Source organism: Natrix helvetica (assembly GCF_964273705.1).
Source record: "Natrix helvetica genome assembly, chromosome: 1".
Taxonomy (NCBI): domain Eukaryota; kingdom Metazoa; phylum Chordata; class Lepidosauria; order Squamata; family Natricidae; genus Natrix; species Natrix helvetica.
Window position 1 is genome coordinate 164,558 of NC_138548.1, and position 20,247 is coordinate 184,804.

Here is a 20,247-nt window from a genome sequence, read left to right on the forward strand (position 1 = left end):
GCCCAGCCCGAGCCACACGGTAGTTGGCCGGCGTGGAGGAGAGAGCCAGCGGGGCGAGGAGGCAGGGATCGCCGCCCCCGATGCGCCACGGAGCCCATCCTGCCGCTCATCCAGCCGAGAGCTGCCGGCGTCTGCTCCCTCTACCCGCCGAAGCCTAGTTGCTCGCCCTGCCCGGTAGGTGCCCGGGGCCTCCCGCTTGGCTTCGGAGCGGAGTCCTGGCGGGAAAGAGGGACTGGGGGGCGGGGGCAGGAACCGCGGCTTTCTGCGGGAGACGGCGCCAACGACCCGACTCGCCGAGCACCGTAACCGGCCGGAGATGGCGAGCAGGCGGGCGGCCCGCAGCAAGCTTGTCTCCTGCCGCAGCTACCCGGAACTTTGGGCTCGGAGGGGCGGCTTCTCCGTGGCTGGGCGAGGGTGGCCGACGCGGGGGCGTTTCTGCTCGGCCTCCTCCTGAGACTCCGCGGGCGAGGAAGAGGTCGGCGGCTGCTCCCTGGGGAGGCGCTTTCGGGGCCAGCCAGTCAGACCCACCGCCTGGCCCGCTGACTCCAGGTCCGCCGGAGCAGGAGGAGGTCGCTGTGGAGGAGGCGAGGGCAGAGGTGTCCCGGCACGCCTTTAGGAAAGAGGGCTGCCGGGTGGGGGTGATCCTGCAGGGATGAGGGCCCAGCGGCCTGCGCTGCCAAATCCCCGGGCGGACAGCTGGGCGGACCAGGGGCTGCTTCGGGTCCTAAGCCCTCAGGCCCCGGTGCGCGTTACCTGTCGTCCCCCTTCCCGCCGCACCTTGCTGCTTCCCAGGCCAGGGGCTGCGTGTGGGGCGAGTGCCCCGTTTATCCCCGGCCCCCCTATGAAAAGGCTTCTGGGCCGGTGTTTTTCAGAAATCTGGGCTCTTCTTCCCTCGCGGGTGCCTTTCTGCCTGCTCTGCGGTGTTGGATCCGCTGCCTTCCCCGGTGTTTAGGGCTCTTTTCTCTTCCGAAATGCCCCCAGTGCAGCGTCCCTCCCATTCTCCCTTCCCCTTTAAACTTCTCTCCGCCCCACACCCTTTCCTCCCTGAGCCCTTTCCGTGGGTGGCTTCTCTGAACTCCAGTGCCCAGAGAGGGAGGCGGTGCCCCCCCCCCCCCCACTGGCGGCTGTGTGTGTGTGTGTGGAACTGTGGTGAACGGCAGCCGCTGCAAGTGACCCCTTCCCCCCCATCACAATGAAAGCAGGTAGAGAACAGAATCCCCTGCAATCCCCTGGTGGTGGTGGTGGTGGTAGAGGGGTTTCCCCTGGCTGCCTGTTTCCCCTGGGGCTTTTCTCCAATCCCGGGTACAAATCATTCCAGGGGGACTTTCCTGGTGGATTCTCTCTCTTCTGGCAAGGTGCCATCTTTGCAGGTTGATTTGGTGGTGAGGTTTGACACACAATTGTCTCTGCCCACTTTCTGTGACCCAAGGGCCAGCTGCACCCTTCTGGTGCATGTCCAATTGCCCAGAGCTGTCCAGCCCTGGGAAGGGCGCATCCGGCAGCACATTTGCAGGAGATTCTGTTCTGTGTCCAGCTCCCTCCAGCTCTACTCCTGCCAGGGCAGTGGGACCGAGAGGCGCTTAGTCCCCCCCCCCACTTCCCCCAGGCTGAGAGCCTGGCTAAGCACTCCTCTGGGTGGGGGAGGGGGTTGATCCCCTCCAAGTGGAAATTGTCCGAAATGACTCCAAAGGGGCAGTGAGTGGGCCGAAGTGATCCAAACGCAGAGCAGGTAGGCTGCCTCTCTCTGGCTATGTGCCAGGGCATGTCCTTCTGCTTAGCCAGGACGGAAGAGTTGGCCACCTTGAGGAACCCTCCTGGCCTCCCAGCTGCTGCTGGGCCCTTTTCCTCTCCTGCTGTCTCTTCCCTCCCCCCCCCTCACCATGACAGACCTTTTTAATGGGGAAGTTGATAGGCAGAGCAACCGTCTTAAGGGGTGCTCCAAGCAAGGGGGAGGGTAAAGGTCAGAGCCTGGCCTGTGGACATCTGATTTGTATCCCTTAAGAGAACATCTAGGGTGCCATTTTTAGGGTGCACATCCGCCAGTCTTGTCTTCCATATCCTTTCCCCCTCTTTCCACCTGACAGGGTCTCCTCTCTGGTGGGTCATGCAGGTCCTTTAGGCAGTCCTCCCCCCTATCTAAGGTTGGGGGAGGGTCGCCATGTGTTCCTAGTGTGGCTCGGCCCATGGAAGCAGGTCCCACATGCATTGCCTTTGTGCCCCTCAGATCTCTGGAGGGAAGCGAAGGGATGGATGGGAGGGTGGGCTCACCTGCCTGCCTCAGTCAGGCTCAGCTTCCCGGTCAACCTAGGGTGGCCTTCTTTGGGGGTGGGGGTCTCTTCTTCCATGGATGCTGAGGACGGGCAACTGCCTCGTATCTAAGAACTGGAAGGAGTCCTGGGAGAGGATCAAGCAGTGTGGGGGGGGGGGGGGAGGGAGCTGTTCCTTGAGCCAGGATGCAGAGCAGAGAGAGCCAGGCTGGCATTTTTACCTGACCTCTTGTGCTTCAGGAATGCCAGCCTTAAAGATGGCAGTGGTCCCACAAGACAATTACTCCCTGGGCACCTCTCCCCATTGCTTTTCCAAATCAGCCAAGCTTCAGCCCTCAAACTGTAGCTGCGCCTTGTGTAATGCACTCTCTTGATGGCACTGCCATGAAGGAAGAGTGTGGGGGAGGAGATCCCACATGGCCAGGGAACATTTCTCAAGTGGATCAGAATACTTGTGATTCATTCAGCTTGCTACCTGCCTCGTCCTGGTAAGGGATCGATGGGAGGACGCAAAGATCAAGCAGGTCTGCCCTGCTACCTTTTGGCCTAAAGCTGGCCTTAGGAGAGGCAGCCCTGAGTGGAACCATTACCTGGTGGGCATCCCCACCTGAGCTTTGCAAGAAGCTACCCTCCCCGTGTTACCTGCAGGAAAACACATCTTGAGGGAGAGAATTTCCCAACAAAACTCCTTGGTCTGTCAATCTGGCTCTTTTTCTGGGTGGGTAGGTGGTCCAGGCAGGGGGTGGATGGGAGGGCTGCAGATGGAAGTGAAGAGCTGGTTGGGCAGAACAGGACCCAGCCACCTCTCAGGGAGTGTTTCTCCACAGACCTTCCTAGAGGGGCCTCTCCCTGCCCAAGGTCCTCCAAGCATTTACTCTGCTGCCTCTTGCAGCAGCAGGTCTAAGATTGCTTAAAGGCCAGAGGGCACTGAGGGGTGCGTGAAGAAGGTCAGGGTCTCTTCCCCCAATCCCAGTTAGGCCCAAGGAGCGGATGGAGGGTGCCAGCGGCTCCCTTCCCAAACGCATGGGCAGCTTTTAAGGTGAGAAAGGCAAATTCAGGGCACATGGAGAGAACATATCATTATGAACTTCCAGTATCAGAGCCAGTCTACCTGCGGATGGATGTGCTTTCAGCTTCCAAGGGCGCCCTCATTTCTATTGCAGGAGCCTTGCTCCTTACAGCTCTCTCCCAGCCTCCGATTGCTTGAGGGAGTGTGTGTCTCTCCGTTTCCACTTCCCATGGTTTTCCCCACGATGTGTGGCAAGAGTCCTTGCCTGCTCCCTCCCCCCCCCCCCATATGGACGTATTCCAACCTTGCCTTGCTGGGTTCTGTTGGATGGCTTGGAGGTGGGGCGTCCTCCCTCTGCAGCTCTTCCTTTCTCCTGCCCGGTTGGAGGTGTCCAGCAGCCCAAGGAAAGCCTTTTTTTACATGCCTTACATGGAAAGGGTTTGGGGGGGGGAGGGGGTCACCTCTGCAGGTTGTGGGAGTCAGGTGGAGGTTAGGTGGGACCACAGATGGGTCTGAGAAATGGGGGGCCTGGACTCTCTGCTTATTGCTCCCCACTTTCAGAAAGGCACCTGGGGCTCCCATGCCTTCTCCCTCCCTCTTCTACCTGAGGCTGACCCGGGTGTGGCTCAGGCTTCACAAAAGCCTTTGGGGCGGGGGACATATTGGAAAGTCCGTCTTCACTGGATGGGGAGAGAGTTCTGGATCCGTAAGAAAACAACCAAGTTCAGGGAGCACCAAGGCCCCCTCTTTCCAACCATGGTTACAATATTCTCCTCTGTTGGAATCTTAGAAGGGTCTTGGATCAAGCTGTCCCACAGAGCTGCCTCCAGTCATGGAGCCCCCCCCCCCAACGTCCACAGGCAGGTTGACCCATGTAGCTCTCAGGGACAGGAAACTTCTCCCTCGTGGCACCATGCCCAAGTGGGAGTCTACTGATGGACACCATTTGGACTTGCATGCCCTCCTACACCACCTCGGCTGCCCTTTTGTTGACAGGCCAGGTTACGGGTCCAGCGTGGCATGCTGCTGACCTCTCTGGCTGCTTCCTCAGCCTCTGGCCGGGTTTCAGAGCTGACTTTGCTACCCTTTCCGCTTCTTTTGCCCCTGCATGTTGCCTGGGGTTGACTCCAGGTCCCCCAACCGTCTTGCTTCCTATAACAGGCACGGAAGTCTCCCAGGGAACTTCAGGTGTTGGGAGAAGTGAGGGAGGCCGCCTGCGGAGTTGCCTTGATCCCCATTGCCTCATGAGGAAGCCCCACCCACCCACCCCCGTCACAGAGAGGGAGACTAGCAAAAGTGGGTGCCCCCAATTCCTGAATTCACTTTCACTTTCCCCACCATGGGGCCCTCCTGGCTGTGAGCCCTTTCATCCCCAGACAAGAGGGGGGGGGAGGAGCTGCGAGTGAAGGTGGGAGTCATCATTTGACCGGAGAAAGCTGCTGTGTACCCATACCAGATTGGAGGCAGGGGGGGGGGCAAAGATGGTTGTGGCACCCCTCACATTCCACCTTGAATGTGGGAGGCTTTGCAGCTGGCAGAGGAGGCCCTGCCTACCTGTGGTCAGCCACGGGTACACAGCTTCAGGCAGGTCCTTATGCCGAGATGATTCAGGTAGGAGATGGGGCGAGGGGTGCTGAAACCTAGGCCTCCTCCCCCACAGATCTATGGGCGCCAGCAGCAAGGAGAAGCCCTCTGTGCAGATGGTCCCAAAGCTGGGAGGGAGCCCCTGCTTTGGGCTGGCCATCCCAGGCCTCAGTATTCGCTAAACGAAGGCCAGCCTCTCCTTGCAATGCCCAGCTGCCCCTTCTGCTTCTTCACACACACACACAAACGCCCTGGTGAGCATCCCCCACCCCCAGCAGGCAGGCAGGCAGATGGCTGTTGAGCCTCCAAGGCAGCAAGGCCCAGGGGTCCTTGCAGGGCTCAGAGACCCCCCCCCTCCCCAGCACCTGTTCCTGGGCAGGACGGAGCCAAGAATGACAGGGGGGAAATCCCTCATTCCAGCCACCTCCCAAGAGTCTCCCTTACAGGCTGGCAGGAGGAGGGGAGCCCCCAGCTGCTCCCTCCCCCCCCTCTCCCTGTTCCCCTTTTGGGAGCTGCCTGGACATCTCTCCACACTCCCGGCTGGCCGGGGAGTGCTTCTCACTGCAACTAGGATCTTTTAAAAATAGCTCTGGCCTTGGTGACACAAGCAAAGCAGCTCCCCTCCGAGGCTGGCAGCTGTTTTATCCACTGGAAGAATTTCAGGAAGAGGGAAGCCACACTCCAGGAGCCGTGCATCCCAGAGGTCTCCGCGGGGAGACTTTCCAGGTACGGAGAAGAGAGAACCTTGGCAGCTCAGGGTTGGACAGAAGGGGCTCCTTGGTGCCCCCTCAGCCGGGTTATTTTCTTGCAGAGGTTTCATGACCCTAACACCATTGGAGTTAGAAGTGGGGGGGGGGCTTTGCTCTCAATTGATCTTCTAGTGTCTCGCCCTGACCCTGTTGGTGGGGGTGGTCTTAAGAGAGATTCTTTGGTTGGGCTGTTTACTGTTGGCTTGTTTGGCAGTTTCTTGATAGGGGTATTGTTTACTATTGCTGGTCTGATGTTAATCCTGGAGTTAATCTATACTCATCTGGATCTCGATGGTTGGTGGGGAAATATTTTGATCTCTTTGTTCCCTTTTTGGCTTGTTGAGTGTCTCTTTTGCACAGGATGTAGGTCTCGCTTATGTGTCCCATTGGTGGCCAATTTGTCAGAGTGCCAGGCTTCCGGAAATCCCCTGGCGTTTTTGGACTTGGCTTGGTCTAGGATGGTCCCAGTTTCCCAGCTGAAACTATGATTAAGTGTGTCCATATGTTGTGAAAGGGAAGAGTTTCCCCCGTGTCTTCTGACTGCTCGTTGCTGTTCATGGATGACTTCTGCCAGCCTCCTGCCTGTGGTTGCCACATGTACTGGTGGTTGCACTCATCGCATCGAACGTGGTAGATGACTTCTGTTTTTTCCCTCTGGGGCTGCTGGGCCTTTTGCTTTACTTAGGACATTTGGGGGGGGGCGGGGGCTGTAGTTGGTTTGTGTGCTGTGCTGATTCCATGTAGATGTAATAGTCTGGTGGCGGTTGCTGAGAAATTTTTGATGTATGGCAGTGTGGTTTTTTTTTTACTGCTTGTGTTGGTTGTGCTATATACCACGCAACCCAATATAGCAGAATCAACGCAAGCTACAAATCCCTTGCTAGATGAACTCCAAGATTAACATCAAACGAACAATCAAAAAGTAAACAACACTCCAATCCATGAATGGTCAAACAACCCAACCAAAGAACCTCAAAGAGCAGCCCCACCAACACTGACAGGGCGAGACAGCAGAATATAAACGGAGAGCAAAGCCCCACTACCTTCTAACACTGTTGATATTACCTAGTTGGGTAATGAAACGTCTGTAAGGAAACAGCCCAGATCTGAGAGCCCAGAGGAACCCTCGGGTTCTCCAGGGTCTCGTCCCCTCTCCACTGCCTGCTGTGTCAGGCCTGCTGCAAATGGGGCTTTCTACGCATCCAACAGGCTTTCTGCAAACACGTTCCCCCCACCCCCATGGAAGCTGGAAAGCACCACCCGCTTAGCAGCTGGAAACTAGAGCTGGGTCCTTTTGCCCAACCTCTGTCCACCCCCCCCCTCTCTCTACAGTGACTCACGTCAACTCTTGTTGAGAAGGGCAGCAATAGAAGGAGGGGCACATCTTGCTTCCCAGAGTGAATTTCTACTTGCTAGATGACAACCCTTGAAAGCTTTTCTCCCAATGGGCGGACAGGAAGCCGAATCTATGCTGACAACGCAGAGGGGCCAGGAGGCTGCCGTGGGTTCCAGGCAAGGGCCCCTTCCTTCCTTCCTTCCTTCCTGCCAGCCTGCCAACCTTTGAAAACCCCAGAGCATCGATGTAACAGCCATTCACTGATCGCCGTGTTTGTGCCCCTCAGCCCAGCCAACTTGCGAATGGCTTAAAGGCTGGTAGACCCTCCGGACTCAGCGTGAAACCCTCAAGAGAGAAGCCAATCTTTGGGCTGGCGAGGGGAACAAGGCTGCGTAGAGGCAGCTCCCAGGCAAGAAGCTCGTCAGCCTGAGTGAATAAATCCGGCGGTTTCCGGCTGCCAGCCCAGAGCCATTCCTGTTCAGGTGGAAAACACCCCCCTGCCCCTCCAGCACCCTTGCGGTGCTGCTGGCCTTCCCCAGGCAGTGAGGCTCTGCCTCCATGGATGCAACTGGAGCCGAAAATCCCTGCTGTGGCCGGGCTTCGGGTGGCAGGTCAGCAGCCACCGTCTGCCAGCTGGGCAGCTTGCGTTTCTTCCCCCAAGCGGCCCCTGCCTGTGATTTCCCTGCCACCGCAGGAAGCCCCTTTCCTCCGAGCCCAGAAGAAAGAATGGAGGCGCCAGGCATCCGCGCCTGCACGGGGCCCCTCCTGCCTTCCTCTCTGAAGCAGGAGAGTCTGGGGTGGAGGGTGGGATGCAGCTTCTCAGACGCTCACCAGGCAGCTGCACAGAGACCAGCTCCGAAATGGGCCCTGCTCTTCAACACCCCTCCATGGGGTGGGGAAGGGAGGGGAGCCTGGCCCATCTAGTCCAGCTGCCTCTTCTCCTCGTGGCCCACCAACTGCCCAAGGAAGTGCCTTCCAAGGAATGCCTTCAGGGGCAGCCCCGGTGCCACTAAGCCCTCGATCCCCGCACCACGTCTGTCCATGAATCTGAAGCCAGCCAAGCCAGGATCCTCTCACCGTAGGTTGAGAGAGAACCAAGCAAGGACCAGCCGCCCCTCTACAATTGGGGGACCAGCTGCCCCAGAAACAATCCCTCCAAACTTCTCTCCACCAAATCTGCTGTTTCTGGTGACCTTTTAGTTGTTGTATGTACTGTGTTCCCCCTCCCCCCATCCCAGCAGTTGTGTGTGTGGATCACTGCCAGCAAGAGTGGGGATCCCTTGCTTTGGGGTGTCTGCTATGGAAACACTAGGCTGACCCACATCTTGTTCTGCTCTGACCAGGAGGGAGCTGGACCTCCTCTGAGGCGAGGCTGAAAGCCTCAATGAGGCCTTGGGGGGTGGGGGTGGGGAGGCAGGAACAGTAGCTGCCTCTGAGTTGTGTCTAGACTGAAAGGGTGCCTCTACATCTGGTCAAAGCAGCCAATGCAGCACTGGGCCTAAACCAGCCCCCCCACCTCCCTTCTCCCCTCAAGCTGACAACAACCAAGCACTGCGATCCTGACGTGATCCTGGCCTGTTTCCACCTGCGGAGCCAGCAGCTGCCTTTTCCCAAGCAGAAAAGCCACCCAGAGCTCCCTCACCTGCAAGGTACCGGCCCGTTGCTAGGCAACCATGACCAAGGTAATTTGATGCCTCTTCTCCTCCTCCTTGAAAGGCAGGTGGGGAGGGGATGTGCCTCTGCATCACTGCAACCACTCCGGTCCTTTTGATCTGGAGACCCCTCCGGCAAGAGCTCTTAAGCACCTTCCCAGCCCCTCCCCACCAGGCAGCCACCGCTGGAGGCCTACATAAGGGCAAAGGGCAGCCAGGGCGGGGAGCCCTGTTCTCCAGCTGTTTCAGGGAAGTTCAGTGCAGGGCGGCTCTCAATCCCAGGCAGGGGGCCTTGGGTCATACCTGAAGGCATCTGGAAGGCGGGAGGTCTTGTTTTGGGCAGTTCGGGGCTGCGCTTAGTCACAGAACAGCCGGGATGGGGTAAGGGGACGGTCCTTGCGTCAAGCCCCCTCAGGCTGGGCTGCTCCGGGGCGGAGAGCGAAGGGCAGGTACACCTTCATAAGGAACCTCGGCTCCTTCCGCGCGGCAGAGACGCGAGCCCCGGGGGAGCGCCTGTGCCAGATCTCGGCGCTGCTATCTGGAGCAAAAGGCTCCCGGGGCCTCGCCTCCATTGCGGAAAGCAGGCCGGGACAGAGAGACCCATTTAGCGCCGTCGTCCTTGGCCCGGGAATCGAGAGCACCGCTCGGGAGGCTGAAGACGGCCGCCATCTCCGCGAGGGAAGGACCGGCTGCAGCCGAGGACGAGCGGGTGGGGCCGGCCAGGCTCCCTGCTGGGTTTCGAGAAAGGCTGGAGCTGCTTCCTTCCAGCCGGCACTGGGCAGCCCACGCGGGACCTAGCCACTGGCCTTCCGCGGGAGAAGGCGGCTGCAGTGGCCAGGGCTCCGAGGAATACGCGGAAGGGCTCGGAGACCCACAAGCCGGGACTCGGGAGGGGCTTTCCCCCGCTGGTTAAGAGCCCTTCTGAGCTGGGCCGCTTGAATGGGGAGCCCACATTCTCCCCATCCAGCCTTCTCCGAGGAAATCCTATCCCCCCCCTCCTGCTCCCAAAGAGCGTGCAATTGGGGGGGGGGGGTGTTGAACTACTGCTCCCCCTCCTGGCATCGACTGAATTCTGCAACCTGCATAATGGATGGAGAGCCGATAATCCTATGCCCGTATCTGCCAGTGCCTGTTGGCCAGTGCCAAAGAGGCAGATTCTAGACGTCTAGGTTGGCTCCCACCCGGCTCTCCCAGTCTCCCTGCTGCTTGGAAGCCCTCTGACATCCCCCCCCCCGCCCACCCAGCAGTTGAACTTGGAGAGCTCACGGCCCCCCAGCTGCCCCCACCTTCTCTTCTTGGTTCTTGGCCTATAAAAAGTAAGGACCGAATCCCCCCCCCCCCCGGAAGTTGGGCTGTGTGTATGTAATTCCAGGACATCTCCTTGTCCTCATGCAAAGCTCTATGGAGCCCGTGGTGGCATAGTGGTTAGCGTGCAGAATTGCAGACTTATTCTGTCCATAGTCTGGATTTTTATAATGACCGCTATTTTGCTGGCATCTGCAATTAAAGATATTGTCCTAACGGTTCTTTGTGCTGAAGGTGGGTTAAGGTCTCCACAGTGCAGGGTCTCAAGGTGCTTCTTCCATCTGTTTTTCTCTCTCTGTCTGTCGGGGTCCTTTAGCAAACACATCCGAGGTTGGGACCTTTCGCCAGGCCCAAAATCCAGTCAAGCCCAAGTCTTTATTTGATTTGCTTGCGGCCGGTCCATGATGTAGAACCATCAATGAGCCTAGATGATGGTTGTAAGTCGCGGAAATTTAAAAACGGGTCACCCACAAGGCTGACCTGACTTTTTTTGTGGCGGCCATTAAACAAACCCTTGGTTCCCTGGGAGCCAATTTTTTCCTGAAACAAGAACCAGGCGCCAGTTTCTAGCTAACACATTATATATTGTCATCATGTGACCGTGTGACTCTGCAGACAATTGTATATGCTGAGCACCCAAAATGAGGTCTATGGGGTCAGCCATCTGTCAGAACTTTGGAACCAGGGAGGGTTGGCTGTAACTTTGAATGGTCACTAGGTGACCAGTCTTAACTTGAGGAATGCCAGGAATGGACATATTCTTTCCCATCTCAAGCTATAGCCCTCTAACCTGATCGGCCTGTTCGGAGAGGGTGTGGGATGTGGCTGCCCTAAACCTCTCTCTCTCTCTCTCTCTCGTCCCCCCCCCCTCTCTCTCTCACACACACACACACTTCAGCTAAACTCTGTGCTGCCAAGAGTCCCCCCGCCATGCCCCTAACCCCCCCCCCCACTTCTTCCCCAGGTGCACCATCTATCACACCTGCTCAGTATGGAAGATTTTCCTTGGGTTTCTGTTTCCATTTTCATTGTTTACAGATTTGGTTGCTACATGTCCTCTTACTCCTCTTACTCCTCTCTGGAATACTTCATTAAGATCCTTTCTGGGTTTTATGTCTTTGACATCTCTTCTTGGCATTTTGTACGGTTTGTTCTGGCATCTTCTGTCCCTGGTGGATTTCATTTCGTAGTTCCTGATTCCTTATCAATGAGATTCAGAACTTCAAGTGATTCCTGAGACCTTCCTTGAAAATTGAGAGTACGTTCCAGTGATGTCTTTAAATATGCATTCTTTGGGTTGTTTAAAAAATGTGTCAACAGTTAAATTGTTGGATTGTCAGAAATTGAGAAGTTGTTCTTCAATTTGGCCTTGTAGTCTTACTACATTTTGCTTCTATGTCCTTCCTATGCAGGCAACTCCGTTCCCCTCTGCTTTTCGAGTAGTAAACCGGGGGGAGGGGGGGGGATTTTCTGACTGAAGGTGCCCAATTCAACTCAATTTGCTGATGCGTGAAATGCCAATCTGTTAGTGGTTCAGTTTCATCTTTTGCTGGATTGGGCTTTCTCTGTCCGTGCTGCGTATACTTCGCGTTCCTGCTGCAATTCTGCCTTTGCAACGTTGGGTTTCTTTCCTTGAGTGGCAACTAAATGTCCTGAACGCTTTAACCTACCCATGCCGTAAATCCTACAAGGACCCAGGAAGCCCCTTGACGATGCCGATCTGGGGGGTCCATCACCCAGCACTCTCTCCACCATTGGCTGGTGTTCTCTGTGCCCGGAGGTTTCTTGGTTAAAAACACAGAGAGGTCTCCCACAGCCTCCTCCCAAGGCCATGGTCTCTAAAGTGAGTATCCAGCATCTTCCTCCATTGCTGCTGCCCAAAGAGCTACCTGCCACCTTCAGTTGGCAGCTGAGAGGACCGTCACATCTTGGGTGACCCGGCTAGGATCAGCCTCTTCATTTGGCAAAGGCTTGATTTGGCTTCTAGTAATCCACACGGTGCTTTCCAAATTCTCACATGCTGATTTCACTACCATTTGTCCAGAGACAACCTGCCTTTTTTGCAGTTTGTAGAACCCCGACTTTTTTGAAGAAAGGGACAACCAGGGTCCCATCATCCAGTTCTTCATCCTTTTGGCAGGGCAAAGGGCTTTGCAGGCCACCAGCTCCTTCATTCAGTGCACTGGGCTGTGATTCACCCACTCCTGTAGAAGGGCCGCCCTCTCTCTTGGCAGGCTCCTCAGGGCTGCATTATCCAGTCCCACGTGGATCAGGAGAAAGGGTTGGTCAGTGGGGTCATTAAGAGAGTGGGGGGGGGGTAGTTCCAGGATGGGAGTCCATCTCTCAGCATAGACCGTCTCCAGTCAACACACACACACACACACACACACAACCTGCCTGCTTGTCCTTCTCGTCAGGGCAGTGATGGGAAGCTTCCCTTCTGTCCATCATTCAGTTTCAGGACAGCTGCTCTTCACCAGGGAGCCCAGAAACATCAGGGGGTGGGTGGTGCAGGTGTGCTCTGGACCTGTTCAGAGAAGAGCTGGACTGTTGCATCATAGCCTTTTTTGTTCCCCATCCCTGCCAGGAGGACTTCTTAGCGCTGCTGGCCCTTTGAGAACATTTCCTAAAGCTGTTCAGGAAACCTTTTCTGTTTCTCTGCCCAGAGGGCCACAGCTTGCACTGACAGCTCATGTAATTCTTCTTGTCTCCAGGAATAATAATAAAAAAATGAAAGTAGACTTGAAAAAGTAGTTGAAAACAAGCAGGTTAATAGTGTAGGATTTCCAAATACAAACTGATAAAAGAGTCTTGGCTCATAACACACCAAATTTAATTGCAATTAAAAGGAAGCGTGGGTAACTGATGTGGGGGTGGTAGGAGACAAATAATTGGAGATCACAGATATCAACATAAAGAAATCAAAACTGAAAGATGATGGCATAAACCAGCTCTGGTGGTCCCAGTGGTTATTAGCACAACGGGTGCCATACCAAAAAGCCTTTGACTACACAATCTGTGTGCTTACAAACTCTCCATCTGTCAGTTGCAGAAAGCCCCTCTGCCTGCATCTCATCTGCACACATACAACGCTGATACATTGCCAACATCTTTGGCTCTTGGGAAGAACTCGGTGGGCATGAAGGCCAAAGCTCAGGAACTGGCAGCTGTGATCTCTCAGTTGTGCACATTAGAATAATAATAAGCTTTTCTCGGAACAGCTTACGTCCTGCCATGATACCGTTAATAACGCCATCTGCTTATCCCAGGTCCCTTTCTAAAAGAAAATCACAAAATATGAATACCTGCAAATAGAACAGCTGTGGCAAAAGGCAAGCCGTAATAGCAGACCAAAATTAATAGGAGCCCTAGGTGCAGACATCTGGACACCAGGACACCTTCAGTGTTGACCGGCTCGCCTTCAGTCGATAGCAAAAGTGGAATGGGATGTGTGAAGGGCTTTAAGGAAGGAGGGGAAGGGATGCTGCCTAGGAAACACGAGATGAGGGGCAGGAGCCCCCAGTCACTGATCAACCATGGAAAGAGACCGAGGGAGGACCTGCCCTAATGGGTCAAGCAGTTCAAAGTTCAGCACCTCCAGATCTGCAAGATTCTGTTTGTGCAGCTTTACAATAAAAGGAAGATTTAGATGAACGGCTTCCCTTTCCCTTGTCTGGTTTATCTGGGCCCCACCTCCCCTCTAAAGTGCTTGATCACTTGGGGGAGGGTCTTCCTCTGTCTCCCCCCTCCCCCCCTGCAATGGCATGGCTGAAGAGCCAGCTCTTCACAGCTGAGTGGGGGCCATCCAGATTTCGGGGGGAGGGAGCCTTATTCCAGAGAGAGACCAGGCCCTGCACCCAGGGAAGGCGCTTGCCAGGGTCCTGAGACATGGCAGGAGAGATTTCATCAAAGAAAGATGGAGCGTGCCACCCCTGCAGGGGCTCTTCAGTCGGACAGGTACTGAGGGAGAGGCGTGCTCTTGCCAGCAATCAAGCTCTGTGACGGGTGGGGCTTTATGGATCGCGAGAGGCATCTGTGGCAACTAACCCTAACCCTTGCAAGTTCCCAAGAGCACTTCTGCCATCCCCATTTTCTGCAGGTGAGCCACAGGTGAGAGCAAAAGCGGTCCTCCCTTCTGGCTCTCATTCATTGCCAGCTCAGTCAGCTGAGTCCTGGGGGTGGGTGGGGGAGCTTTCTCTGCCTTAGATTTCCCTTGAAGCTGCCTCAACTAGGTCAGCAGCCAGCCTGGGCCCGATTGTGGCAGGCAGTGGTTTTTCCAAGGCTTCTGACCAGCTCCAGCTTAGCCTTCCGTGGGAAGGGGAGGCCCCGGGGGGACTGATGGAACCAGCACCAGAACACAAAGCAGGGCACTGGGACCGTCTTTCCTCGGTGGGGAGGGGGGATTTTTCTTTCTTTTTTCTAAGCCACACGGTTCATAACTGCAGAGTTAGGAAGGTGACCTTGACGGAGGTCCTGAGGAACTCTTCCCCAGGCAAAAGCTTCTTTCAGCCCAGAGCAGGGAGATGACGCTCGCTCGGCAGAGACTCAGACAGGCACCTCCCTCATTCACTGCAGCAGCAGCAGGTTTGGCACAAGCAGATTTGCAAGATTCTGTCCTTAAAGCTGAGTGCCAAGCAAGGGAGGGAGGGAGGGAGGGAGGGAGGGAGGGGGAGGCATTGGCGCCTGGTGTTGCAAGGAGCAAAGGGGAGAAACGGCCCCCAATGGCTCTTGGTGACGTCTTTGGGCTGCAGGGGAAGAGTCCCCTGCAAGCAAGGAGGCCCTCTTTGCCCAGCCAAAAGAAACGGCTGCAGAGCTCCTTCCGTCTCCTCACCTAGCCTCTTCCATGAAGGCCCCCCCACCCCCAATGCTCTGCTTGGGGAATCAAGCCAGAGACAGTCAGCTTCACTGAGGAAGACCTGGCAGCCAAAGACCGGGGGGGGGGGGGGAGAGCACAACTCTGGAGGCCTTCCCACCTTCTGGAAAACCTACCAGCAGCCGGTGTGTGTGTGTGTGTTCCCAGGCTCCATTTAGTGAAGTTGCCCTCGGGCAATAACAAGGGGTCCACCTCCCGTTTTTTTTCTGCCCTCTCTCCCTCGGCTACAAGGACCCCACCACCACCATGGGAGTCATTTGGCAGCAGTAAAAACAGAAGGCGACACGGAATAATTCAGGATCTTCACAAAGAAGAAAGCTACGCTAGGGCTATTTCGGCGGCCTTGGCATTATTTTGTGACTGTAGCTATTTATGGATCAAATGACAAAGGGTGGATCCTGGAACACAGCCTCCCATGTCTCTGATCTGCAAAGAGCAGAAAAGCCACTTGGGGCTGAGGAGCAGGACAGGGCCTTGCGGGGGGGGGAGGGGGGCAGTAGCAGGAGGGTGGGAGATGCTCAAAAAAAGGCACACGCACGGAGTCCTGTGAGGCTTCAGTTTTGTCCAGACACTCGGAGGGTGGACCAGAGCAGCTCTTGGGCTAAGCAGAGAGAGAGATGCTCAGAGCCAATTCAAGGCCCCCGAGCGAGGCCTGAGGGAACAGCACAGGGTCTGCCCTACCAGGGTCTAAGTAACCCCCCCCTCTCTCTTCTCTCTTCTCTTTCCCAGGTGCGTGGGAAGATGATAAGGGGTGTCTAGGATCATGCCACATACAATACGATGTGGCTTTCTCCTCCTGGCCTCCTGCTACTCCCTACTGAGTGTTGCCCCGGGGTGGGCCTGCCCGGCACGCTGCGAGTGTATCCCTCAGCTCAAGTCCGTCACCTGCCATCGGAAACGCCTGACGTCCATCCCAGAGGGAATCCCGACTGAGACCCGGATCCTGGAGCTGAACAAGAACCGCATCCGCTGCTTGAACGTGGGCGAGCTCTCCTCCTTCCCCATGCTGGAAGAGCTGGACTTCAGTGAGAACGTCATCTCCAGCGTGGAGCCCGGGGCCTTCGGCAACCTCTTCAACCTGCAGGTCTTGCGGCTTCGGCGCAACCAGCTCAAGCTGATCCCTGCGGGAGTCTTCCACAAACTGGCCAACCTCAGCCTCCTGGACATCAGCGAGAACAAAATCGTCATCCTCCTGGACTATGCCTTTCAAGACCTGAGGAACCTGAAGCACCTGGAAGTCGGGGACAACGACCTGGTCTACATCTCCCGAAAGGCCTTCTCTGGCCTGCTCAGCCTTCGGGAGCTGACCATCGAGAAGTGCAACCTGACGGACCTCTCGGCCGAGTCTCTCTCTCGCCTGCAAAACCTGGAGGTCCTGCGGCTCAGGCACCTTGGTGTCGGCCTGCTGGAAGACCAGAACTTCCGGAGGCTCGGCCGCCTGTGGCTTCTGGAAATCGACAACTGGCCGTTGCTGGAGGACATTTCACCCAATGCCTTCCAGGGCCTCAACCTCACCTCCCTCTCCATCACCTTCACCAACATCACGGCCGTTCCGACCGCAGCCCTGAGGAACCTCGGGCACCTGGCGTACCTCAACCTCTCCTACAACCCCATCAGCACTGTGCCAAGGGGCTCTTTCCGGGAGCTCACCCGGCTGAGGGAGCTGCACATGGTGGGCGCCCTGCTGATCTCCGTGGAGCCTCAGGCACTGTCCGGGTTGAGGCAGATCCGCCTCCTGAACCTCTCCAACAATCTCTTGTCCACGCTGGAAGAGAGCACCTTCCACTCCGTCAACACCCTGGAAACCCTCCGGCTGGACCAGAACCCCCTCGTCTGCGACTGCCGCCTGCTCTGGATCCTCCAGCGCCGGAAGACGCTGAACTTTGATGGGCAGCTACCCATGTGCTCCTTGCCTCTTGAGATCCAGGGTGATGCCCTGCACGACTTCCCAGACTCTGTTCTCTTCGAGTACTTCACCTGCCAAAAGCCCAAAATCCGGAACCGCCACCTCCAGCGTGTGACAGCTCACGAGGGGCAGGCGGTGTCCTTCCAGTGCCAGGCTGAGGGGGAGCCCGTGCCCTCCATCAGCTGGGTCTCTCCTCAGCATCGGATGATCACCTCCAAGAGTTTGGGCCGGGCCACCGTGTCGCCCGGCGGAACGCTGGCAATCCGCTACGCCCAGGTCCAAGACAGCGGGACCTACATTTGCATCGCCAGCAACACTGCTGGCAACGACACCTACTTTGCCACACTGACCGTCAAAGGGCCCTCTGCCGACGGCATCCTGGATGCCAACCGGACATCGTTGCTGCGCGAGTTCAATGACACTTTCCACAACGACACCCGGGTCTTCATCAAGTTCACCCTGGACCTCAAGACCATCCTGGTGTCCACAGCCATGGGCTGCATCACCTTCCTGGGGGTGGTTCTCTTCTGCTTCCTGCTCCTCTTTGTCTGGAGTCGGGGCCGGGGGCAGCACAAAAACAACTTTGCTGGGGAGTACTCCTTCCGCAAAGTGGATGGCCCCACCTCGGCCTCCGGGCAGGGCGGAGCCAGGAAGTTCAATATGAAGATGATCTGAGGGCCCGTTGCTCCGTGGGGCAAGGCCCACTCCCTGGGAAGAGCAGCATCGCCATTGCTCTGCTCCACATCAGCCGAGATGCACAGCTGGGGGGAGGGGACATGGCAGGGTCAAGATCAAGGGCTTGTGACCCACTCCCCACTCACGCTCTGCATGAGCCCTTGTAAGGCCGAGCATTGCCCCAGCCCCTCCTCACGCTTCTCCCCCCGGGGATGGGGCCGAGGGGTAGGTTGGGCTGCTGCTTGTCCAGATACTCAGCCTGCAGGCTTGCCAGGGTTCCGTTGGCAAGCAAGTGGCCAGCCCCCTCCCACTGCCTGGAGCAGATGACCGGAGCAGCTTCGGCTGGGTGGGAGGGGCCTTTGTCCCCCTCAGGGCATCAGCTGCACTCCTCCCCCAGAGTCCACCGCACTGTGCTTCCATCTCCCCCACCCCCACCCCCAACGTCTCTTGGCCAGGTGGGGAATACAAGCGGTTTGGGTGGGTGGGGGGTGAGAATCCCGCCCTTGGAGTTGAGTCTGCGTTTTCTATTTCAACTATGCATTTTTCAACCACTGAGAGCATTCCGTTCGGGCTCGGAGGCCCCTCTTTTTTAGCAACAATTTTGAAAAAACCCAGGTTTAGTCGATGGGTTCGTTTTTAAACGGTTTTCTATACGCCTTCACTGTCTTCCTAGGTGGCAGGGCTGCAAGGGAGGGGTGCAGCTACTCCGCCCTGCCTCCCCTCGTCCCATGCCAGCAGAGCTGAGCACCGGCAGGGGTGGCCCTGAGGGGTTTCCAGGGGGCTGGTCAACAGAGGGGCCGGGGGTTGGCCGGGAGCACCTCTCTCTCCCTTGCCAGGATTCAGGGCTGGCAAAGAGCGAAACCTTTCGGAGATTTCCCAAAAGGCTCTCGGGCTGCAGCGAGACAAGGGCTTCCGCGGTGTCCTGAAGGGGGCGCTGTTGAGTCCCCTCTCTTTGGGGCGCAGTGCCCCGCCTCTCCCCTGGGCAGTTTTCACACATTGCAATTAGCCATCATGTCTCCGGTATTGGCTGAGCAAGATGCCTGAACGCGCCAACGAAGGCTTCATCAACAAGCCATAGTTCAACCAGGAATTGCTTAGCATGCCGCTAAGACCAGCTTGCATGCACGTGTATGCGCCCCCAGCCGTGCCGCGGCCGCTATCTTTCCGGATTCTGCCGCCCAGCATCCCTCCAGCAGCAGGGCGGCTACACCGGCCCTGGTTGCGGCAGCCTGGGGAGCCTCCCCCCGCCCGGCAGAGCCACGGGAAGGGGCTAGAGGCGCCTGCGCCTCCTTTTGCCGTGGACCTCCGGGCAGGGGAGGCTGGGTGCGGGTGCGGCCCAGAGGGGAGCCGCATCCGCCCCTGGGTGCGTTTCTGCCGCTGACGGACAGACCAAGGGGGCAAAGGGCCAGAGGGGCTTCCTGAGTGGGGGACTCAGCCTTCTGGGCCACAGGGGAGGTGCGACCCCGCCTGGAAGAAGGCGCAGAGGGAGAAACGGAGACCCTCTTGTGTCACTCCTCTCCCACGGCGGGGAGGGGGGAAGATTTGCACCCAGGCAAAGGCACGGAAATGGGGGCTGATGGGAGTTTTTCCAGCTGGTCCTTCTGACCAAAGCGAGCCTCCAAAGCCGTCCCCTCCCCCGTTATAGGTCCCGTTGGGGAAGAGGTTTCAGTGGGGGGGGGAGTGCCCCCCGCCACCGGGGAGGGTCCTCCTTCGCCCATATACCCCTCGGTTCCCACTGCCCCCTCCCCAGGCACAACTGCTCCCAAGCTCATCCCACGCTGGGACAACAAGGCCCATCGTCCGAAGCAGCGCCCCCCCCCCCCCCACGGCAGCATTTGGCTGCTGCCGGGTCTCTTTCGGGACAAGGGCTGAGCCAGGGCTTTTCGCCTTTTCTTGTGCCGGGGGCCCAGGCCTGGGTTCAAATCGGCCTTCAGCCATGGGACCTCCTTGGTGACTTTGGGCAAGCCTACCTTGCAGGGCTGTTGTGCAAAAGGGCCACCAAAGGAACACAAGACTGGTATTACCACTGGCAGTATCTCCCCTCCCCCCGAGACCACCAATGGTAGGGAGGGCTGCATGCAGGAAGACCCCGGCCAAGAAAGGGGGGGAGGGAGGTTTCCTCTGAGCTGTCGGTCGGCAAGGTTTCTGCCCCCCCCCCTTCTGGCTGGGAGTTTGCTCTGCCATTCCTCCCCCCCGCCATAACAATCACCTTCTCCCCAGCGGGAGGAGGGGCACAGGTGGGAAAAAGGGGGTCCTGCGTAGTAGGGCGGGGTCCCCTTTCCTCCTCTCCCCCTTCCTTCCCGAGTCCCCTCCCGGGAAGGAGAGCCCGTCGCAGCCGCCCAAGCACGCCTCTCGTCCTGCTGACTTAATAAAGAAGTCCGTTTCACACGAGCTCCACTCCTCTTTTTATTCGGGCCCCGAAGAACTCCGCCGGCATTTGAGGCTTCCTCGTCCGCCTTTGCTCGCCCGACCCCCTCGGAAGGTTTGCGAAGGGCGGCCGCCGGCTCTTCCTGGCGCTCCGTTCCCACGCCACGGACGACACGCAAAGGCTTCGCGGGAGCCCGTGGGAGCGCGCAGTTCACGCGTGTCGCGGGAACCCTATTCCGAGGAAGGCGCTCCGGGGAACCGGGATCCGCTGCCCAGATTCCGCCGCTCCAGAGATCATCCAGCCTGACCCGCTCCGAGCCACGACCCGTCGGCTCATCGGACTCCCGTTCGGCCTCCTCCAAGGCCCGGCGCCAAGCGGAGGGAGGGAGGCGCAGGGCCACGACAGGCGGGAGAACGCGAGAACTCCGCGGACGACAGAGGGCCGCCTCCGGGGGACACCCTCCGCGTCGGGGAGGACGGTCGCAGCTCGCGTCGACTGCCCAAGATGGCGGACCCGCGCCGAA

General features: G+C 57.7%; 2 protein-coding genes across 3 annotated transcripts in view; one reads left to right on the plus strand and one right to left on the minus strand.

The window, feature by feature from the left end:
• On the plus strand, positions 1-19,572 carry LINGO3 (leucine rich repeat and Ig domain containing 3). 2 transcript variants are annotated; one of them, XM_081936234.1, is made up of 2 exons: positions 1-174; positions 15,505-19,572. In XM_081936234.1, the coding sequence occupies exon 2, from the start codon at positions 15,539-15,541 to the stop codon at positions 17,354-17,356; it is 1,818 nt and encodes a 605-aa protein (XP_081792360.1). In that variant the 5' UTR covers positions 1-174; positions 15,505-15,538; the 3' UTR covers positions 17,357-19,572. The 2 variants fall into 2 exon arrangements, with proteins under 2 accessions (XP_081792360.1, XP_081792361.1); XM_081936235.1 differs by lacking the exon at positions 1-174 and adding an exon at positions 8,497-8,627.
• Positions 12,280-20,247, minus strand: part of LOC309384618 (uncharacterized protein) — a gene marked incomplete at its 5' end in the record, with an annotated part of 8,134 nt that continues 166 nt past the window's right edge. The window contains 2 exons of the mRNA XM_081938330.1: positions 12,280-13,179; positions 19,566-20,247. Coding sequence (XP_081794456.1) covers positions 13,163-13,179; positions 19,566-20,247 — 699 coding nt within the window. The 3' untranslated portion in view covers positions 12,280-13,162. The remainder of the gene's footprint in view (positions 13,180-19,565) is intronic.

Bases quoted from the DNA above. Each gene is read 5' to 3' on its own strand.
- LINGO3 (XM_081936234.1), top strand. From the start codon at position 15,539: ATGCCACATACAATACGATGTGGCTTTCTCCTCCTGGCCTCCTGCTAC.